This window comes from Rhamphochromis sp. 'chilingali' (genome assembly GCF_963969265.1).
Source record: "Rhamphochromis sp. 'chilingali' genome assembly, chromosome: 11".
Classification (NCBI taxonomy): Eukaryota; Metazoa; Chordata; class Actinopteri; order Cichliformes; family Cichlidae; genus Rhamphochromis; species Rhamphochromis sp. 'chilingali'.
Window position 1 is genome coordinate 7,885,209 of NC_137938.1, and position 7,422 is coordinate 7,892,630.

The following is a 7,422-nucleotide window of genomic DNA, read 5'->3' on the forward strand; positions in this document are numbered from 1 at the left end:
TCCAAAAATTAAACTAGGAGACTCACGTCAGGCCCATTAGACGTCAGCAGCTGAGTGGTACAGGTGTTTTACATTTCGAATATGGCTCGGTAACACAGCAGGTTCTTAAAAACATTTCTGAACCACCATCTGAGGACAGACGCAGACACACGGCTGCGTGAAAATGCCTTCTTAGAGCTGATGGTTCCTTCTGCCGTTTTGCAGGTCACTTATGATGTCAGAGGTGATCTAGACAAAGACATGTGATATGGCCGCTAATGCGGCTAATATAATACTGATCAGCCTCTGTAGAGGACATGTAGCCTAAGATAATAATAGAGGCTAATAATTCTGAGACGTACAGACACTGAGAGGTGGTTGGCAGACAGTGCGTAATGACTGACCGTTACATGGTCGTAACTTTTATTCGAAGAAAAATCATTGTAAACTTTATGATCAATTATCACCCGCGATGGCACACAGGATTGTGCTTATGAAGTTATGCTCTTTTCCAGGAGCTAAAGACGTCCTCGGGGCTTTCTGTCATGTGGTGTTTCCTGCTAACTCCCTGCTAAAAAGCCCATCACGTCCGCCACATAAGCTCTCACTGCCCGCCGGCTGTAAACATACAGACTATTAACTTGATGACCATGGTAAAAGATTTCACCTAAATATTGCTTTTTGGGCTGTAACACTGTGTCCTCTGTTTCGTGGCAGTGAAAATGAGAAATAAAAACGGGGGGAAATCCAAATGTATCATGGAAATATTTATTTCTAAAATACAATTTAACATACTTTAAATTTATGACTGTTTTTTGACAACTTTACCATTTCAAGGTCAGAAAAAGAACATTAAAAACACAACAACAACAACATGAGCAACAACATTATGTACATTTGATATTTACAGGTGGTGTGAAAGTTGGACATGGCACTGGCTCCGCTGTTGTTCCGCTTGAGGTGCAACCAAATCCCACTCTAAAACGTGCTGAAGTAAACATGTCCTCACTTGGAGATTGTCCTTGATCCAAAAGAAAAATGTCGCTGATTTGTCTTTCTGCGTTTTGTCCATTGTTATTTTTGTTTCTCCAGGCTAGTAGTCCTGATGTGGGCTGTGCGTCAAACTGTGCCGTCGCAAGTCACAGTTGCGCCGAAACACCTTTCCGCAGCGGCCACAGCTGTAGGGCTTGATGTCTGTATGGGTGAGAAGGTGAGTTTTCAGGTTACTTCTTTGATTAAAGGTTCTTCCGCATGTGGGGCATTTGTGTGGAGATTCCTGTTTAGATTTAAAGCAAGCAAAGGATTATTGCCTTTAATTGGATAGAAGGTCTATCAGTTCAATCTTTCAATAATCTGATAAATCCACTGTCGTGTCAGATCTAATTTACTTGTTTGCATATTATTTTTTATTTTTATTGTATTATTTTCTGTGGATCTCTGACTCACATTTTTTTTTTTAATTTAGTGATAGGTTTTGTGAGGCTTTCTTTTTCCACCCCCATGCATGCAGTAGACAGGTGAATTATGATCAGAGAGTATCACACGTTAAAGGTCGCGTTAAGATTCTGAGCTTACCTGCATGTGTAAGGTTTTATGGACGGCTAGAGTTCGAGACTGACAGAATCCCTTCCCACATTCTTGACATTTGAACGGTTTTTCCTTGGAGTGGATGTATCTGTAAAACAGAAATGACACTTAATCAATGTCCGCTCATGCACGAAGTTACTTGTAAATGTTACAGAGCCCACAGTCACAGAGCCGAAAATCTCCACTGTGCAAGTTATGAATGTCCAACTTAATGCTGAAAAGTGCTTTAGCGCCCTCGTGGAGAAGTTTTAGGGAACAGGCCTGCTTGCATTTTATAGCACAAATTAAGGAATATAATTTTAATGGCCGGTTCTGGAGAGGCTATTAACTTAAATCGAGATATCTGAGACTTAAAATCACAAATCATCATTGCTGCTGGAAATTGCTGACCCCCTCGTCCTAACCCAGTGCGCATAATATCCCATAAATCCGTCTTACCTGTGGTCTCTGAGATGGTCTTGTCTTCTGAAAGCCTTGTGGCAAATGTCACAAGTATAGGGCCTCTCATCTGTGTGGGTCCTCTCGTGGATTAAGAGGTTGTAGGACTTGGTAAAATGCCTGCCGCAGAACTTACAAATAAATTCCTTTTTAGTCTTGGATGGTAGCCTGCCCCTGGTGGGTTTTCTGTCCGGGGACAGCTTGCTCAGCTCGGAGATGGTTCCCCCTAGTCCCGATGCCAGCTTTGCCAGGTCCGCAGCTTTCGGTGGGTCCTCCTGCGTGGCAGCGAGGGCCAGGTTCGCGAAGTCAAATCTCGGCCTGTCCTTTTGCAGCGAGGGGATGCCGTGCGCGACGGTGGCTTGCTTTGGATGGAATAACTGCGCCGCGGCGGTGAAGGGCAAAGCTGGGAAGGGAATCCGTGGGTCGACCAGACCCTGGGCGGCTGCCGTGATCGTCGACCTCAGTCCCTGCATGTGTGGGTAGCCAAGAGTCCAGTGGTTCATGTGCATGGTTTGCACGGCGCTGAGGCCGTACAGTCCCTGCAGCTGGTCAGCGGGGAAAGTGTTGACGGCCTGCAGGAAGGAGTAGTTTGTGAGCTGCAGGGCTGGGTGCAGGGGGATCGGAGCGTGCAGGGCTTTGCTCCCCATCTCGGCTCAGACCTCTGCAGAAGACGCGGTGATAACCCTGAGAATGCAGAACACACCGAACAATAAGCGTTGTGTGTTAATCCCAAGAACTGGTTATTGTGTGGAAAGAAGAACAGAGAAAATGTGACGTCTCAGTTACCGGTTATGGTAGACTACTTAAATCCACCTGTTTAAAAAGATTTTATTTTTTGAAATTGTAACTTTTCATTATTGTATTAAACTGATATAAATATGTTTTTCGCAAAGGTGAATATACCCAGCCACCCCCTCTCCCCTTTAAACCTAATTTAGGCATATATATATAATGAATTAGCTTAGTTTATTTTTTGCACCTGGTTCAACGCGAGGAAGCTGATGAATAAAACGCTCAGGTTAACGCGCAGAAGGATTGCCCTATATTAGCCTGTCCCGGCCTGCTTATAATATCTAAACCTCTGTTTTGCATAAGCGAAACCACTGAGGAAATGTAAAAACACAGTCGCCCCCCCCCTCCTCCCCCACCCGACACGGAGATGCGCTTCAAATCAAAATTTAGGAAACAAATCAGTCACCGAAAGTATAATTAAATCAAGTGGGTGTAAAACAACTCATGTGGCATCGATTAACACTGCAAATTGCAATTTCAGATCACTCTGAATGAAGCACTAAATCTCACACGAGGTAATTAGAAAGCACAGCTTGGTGTGTGTTTTAAAGTTGCAGTTAGTACTTCGCAATAAAAAAACCAAACAAAACAAACGTAAGCAGCCCGGATTTGTACAAGTCTGAAATTTAGACAGAAGAGATGAAATATACTATTAATTGAAGGAGCAAAACATACACGCTGTCTGTCTCTGATGGAAATGCATGTGCTTTTCATTTTTATTTTGGAAGAGTTAATTTTATAGGCACTTTTTTCCTTTTAAGGTTTTTAATGTAATATTTATCTATTTATTTATTTTTTCCATATGAAGTTTTCCCCCCCCTTCCCCTGGGCAAGGCAACATGGCAGCAAATGACCCCTGTGCATTTAACCTACATTTCAAAAGAATAATGTTTCCCTTAAACAAAAGCAGAAGCGAGCTCCCTCCGCTGTTTAGGACAAATGAGGTGAGCTGACAGTATAAAAATTGGCTTGTGTCTGAGTTTGTGGGGATGACAAGTTATGTTTTCCCACACAGAAAAAAGAAGATCCACCGTAGAAGTTCAAGGCTCCAGATGGTGAACGCGGGACTGGCAATAGGCCAGTTGTGCTGACCTTTAGATATGATCAAGAAAAAGAAGAAAAGCGAGCTGTGTTTAGATAGTAAAATACATCATTTAGGTATCTACACTTTTTCTTTTGTGACAGATCAAGCCAAATCATATTTTAACACAATATGTCAGAAGTCAGCCTGTCCTGAAACTGCCTCGGAGATTAAGCCATTATCCACACTTGCAGACTGTGAGTCTTGCGCACACGGTAGTCAGGGTAGCTACCGGTCGCTTGTTTCGGTCAGGTCGTTGCCTTCAGCTCTTTCTGCCTCGCTTTCCCTCTCACCGATGGTGAGGGGTTAAATATAATTTCGCACAGGTGCAGCGTGAAACACCGCGAAGGCACTTGCTGTTCTTTGCCCAGGGAGTTTGTTCAGCTTGTTCTTGTTCTCACCTTTGGACTGCGCTTACACTTCGGGAGCAGCCAAGTGTCCGATCTTGTTCTTCGAGTCCTTGTAAGGTTCATTTTTTAAAGCTTTTCATGTGTTTATTTTTGGCAGAAGGCTTTACATTTCTATCAGTCGTGACAAGTCTTTACAAACGCGAAGATCACTGTTTGTTTTAGTAATGCTGCGCGCCGTGGACGGAGGCCAGCAATGTCAAAGCGTGAGTGAACTGTGACCTCAAGTTAGTTAGTAATATGACGAAACAACACTCCTCTCTAGAACACTTTAAAAAAAAAAAGAAATGTTTGGTCATTAAAAGCTGATCACTTTCTAAGAGTCTTTGAGTCTTTGCTTTAAAGCCTAGACACTAAACTTTTTCTTTTCTTTTTTTAAGATAACAACTTCTAATATGTTGGTTTGGTTCTCCTTCCTCAGACATAAATCCTACCCTGCCAAACAGAATCTTACCCCAATAAATAGCTGCCAAAGGTCCTGCGGTATGTCAGTAATCCACAGTAACTATAGAGGCGACGAGCTCCAATAAAGCGTCGCTAAAAGTTTTCCAAGATCCAAGTCCATGAAACTTTCATGTAGCCATGCAGCCAAGTCTGATGTCTCGGACTTTTGCAGAGATGTGACAAGTTGTGAAAAAATGTGGAAAGAGGCAAAGTTTGGAGGAGAGACAGCAGCAGCGTGTGAGTCCCGTCCGGAGCTGGGGCTGGAAGTGTGCGGTTCTTCACTTTTTAGTGCTCCAGGACTCGAGCGCTCAGCCCGCCCCCCGACACGCCTCCACCCCCCTCCTCTATCATTAACTCCAATGTTCCCCTCTGTTTATTTGTGTTTGGATAGCAACTAAGGCTCCAGACCATAGTAGAGGAGCGTGCTCAGTTCGACCTGCCTCCTCTGACACCTCTCATATACCATCCAGCCAAGGCTGATAGCTTCTTTTGGAGGCATGTTTGGAAGCACGGGAGGAAACCCTGAACGTTTCCCCCCACCTCACAGTTCCACGATTTTGAAAACGTGCTTTTGGATACTTGAGGAGCTTACAAGATTTTTTTTCCTCCTTCTTTTTGAAACCATAGATCCCATTTGCGAAATGGAGGGCATATGCAAGAACCACAACATTAAATGGTTTAATTCACTGTGGTGGTAATAATAATAATAATAATAATAATAATAATAATAATAATAATAATAATAATAATAATAATGTTAAAAAATGAGAAAGGTTTTTGATAGAAAAAGAGGAGATAAAATAAAGAGAAAGAATTCGCATTCTCAAGACAGCTGATTTGTTTTTCTTATTTTTTGGTAACTTGCGTTAAAACACCTGTACAAGGGTGCTTATTACGGTTATTACACTGTTGCAAAAACACCACAGGAATTGTTGCCTGCCTTTTTAAAAACCTTTATATGCCCATTTCAACGCTGATCAGCCCAGGTGTCCCCCCATCCAGCACAACAAATAAACATCTAGCTATACTTAACAAATGGCATACGATAAAATGAAGGGAAAACTGTGCATGTGTGTGTTCAGATAAGCATTAAGCAGAGCTGGTTGTTTTAATTTAGTCTCATTCTTGCATCATTATTATTATTCAGACGGTTTTTTTTTTAAATTGAATTTATGTGCAGTGACAGACTATATGAGATTAATCACACTGGCCTTTAATTACATTGAGGTTGGTTTCTGGCCGCAGATTATGATGCAAAGTAATGAAGACTTTTTTTGACAGCCTCAACCAGAAGCTAAAGAGTGTACGCCTTTTGTGCTGCATAGAAAGAGACGTGACTTCAGGCACATGAGCAGATTGTACTTGAAGAAGTTCATATATAAAATAAAAAAAGTTTAAAATTTATTTTTTAAATCGAGAGGCGTCTTAATAAAACTGTGATTGAGTTTGTTTTTAAATAAAATCATAAAGTCATCCTGACATACTTTTTTTTCTAATGAGATGCCCAAATCCATCAAAGGTACTCAATCTATCTATCTCTATATATACATATATTTCTGCGATCTCTCGAAGTGTTATTTTTCTCCTATATGCCTGATACATATGAGGTGTTGGTGTGCAGCAGGACTGACAGAGGTTTGGAGTTGGTTGCGGTCCTCCTTTGCTGTAGACACTTTGCAGAATGCAGGTCTGCAGCGCCGCCTATTGTAGCATAGCTACAACAGCAAACTCCCCTCTTTTCTCAAGCATTCGCGGCTCTGACAGAACACTGTCTCACAGAACAACTTTACATTTTCTGTTCACATCGCAGAGAAGCGCTTCACTGTGAATGGACCCGGTGTGCACAGGATGAGCTCGTAATTTAAAACGAACTGATATTCTTGAAGTGCACAGATCGGAATAAATTCTCTTTTTCTGTATATATATGTTTATATCAAAAGAAAGGCAGACTTTAAACCCACAAGAGGGAAAATAATTTCATTTGTGCAGTGCATTCTTTTAGATCTATTAATGTGCGCCTTTAATAACCACATAAGACAGAAAAACAGAACGAGAGATTTTATTCTGTTATAGTAGAGATAACAAGTAAAGTGCTTGTCTAAGACGTTAAGTCTATCCACGAGCTCATGTAGCCTAATTTTCGTTTTCTTAGAGCTGCAGAACATCGTCTGCACACAACATGCTTGTGGTTTTTCGTTCGGTTTCATATCACCCCAGCCTCCTATCTTCACTGTCAAAAACCCCAACAGCTACAGACAGAATAGAATACACACAGAACCATGCATTTTAACATTACAATTAATGGCATTTTCTCAACGTATCCAGTTCACCCTGGAAAATTGGAAAAATGAAAATTATGCTTTTTTTTTTGGTTCTTGAAAAAAAAATCCGATTAAAATAAATAGTACTTTTTTTTCAAGTATATCTTGTGCTTGTGTAAGAGATATACATTCACTATTAATAAAATTGGAATTTGCCAGTATAATTTAAACAGTCTGAATTCATTAAAATCTCGTGAAATATACACACAAAAATTCTGCTAGGAGAATACCGACTTCCTGTGGGAGTTTTTTTGTGAGGTTAAAAGTTAAACTCTTCAGTGAGACAGTCGTCTTATTATCAGCAAAATTTACTGCTTCATGTATGAGACGGATTTGTTTTTTTGTGGTATTAAAAAAATGCTACACATAACTA

The 7,422-nt window shown here is 41.2% G+C and overlaps 1 protein-coding gene across 2 annotated transcripts; it reads right to left on the reverse strand.

Annotated features, from left to right (window-relative positions):
- Positions 1-739: 739 nt before the first annotated feature.
- Positions 740-5,009, reverse strand: osr2 (odd-skipped related transciption factor 2). Of its 2 annotated transcripts, none has more exons than XM_080895405.1 (4): positions 4,739-5,009; positions 2,005-2,688; positions 1,555-1,654; positions 740-1,255 (listed from the first exon to the last, which is right to left on the reverse strand). In XM_080895405.1, exons 2-4 carry the CDS (start codon positions 2,649-2,651, stop codon positions 1,073-1,075), a joined length of 930 nt encoding a protein of 309 aa, XP_080751531.1. In that variant the 5' UTR covers positions 2,652-2,688; positions 4,739-5,009; the 3' UTR covers positions 740-1,072. The 2 variants fall into 2 exon arrangements, with proteins under 2 accessions (XP_080751531.1, XP_080751532.1); XM_080895406.1 differs by having other exon boundaries at positions 740-1,173; positions 4,739-5,007.
- Between the last annotated feature and the right edge of the window lie 2,413 nt (positions 5,010-7,422).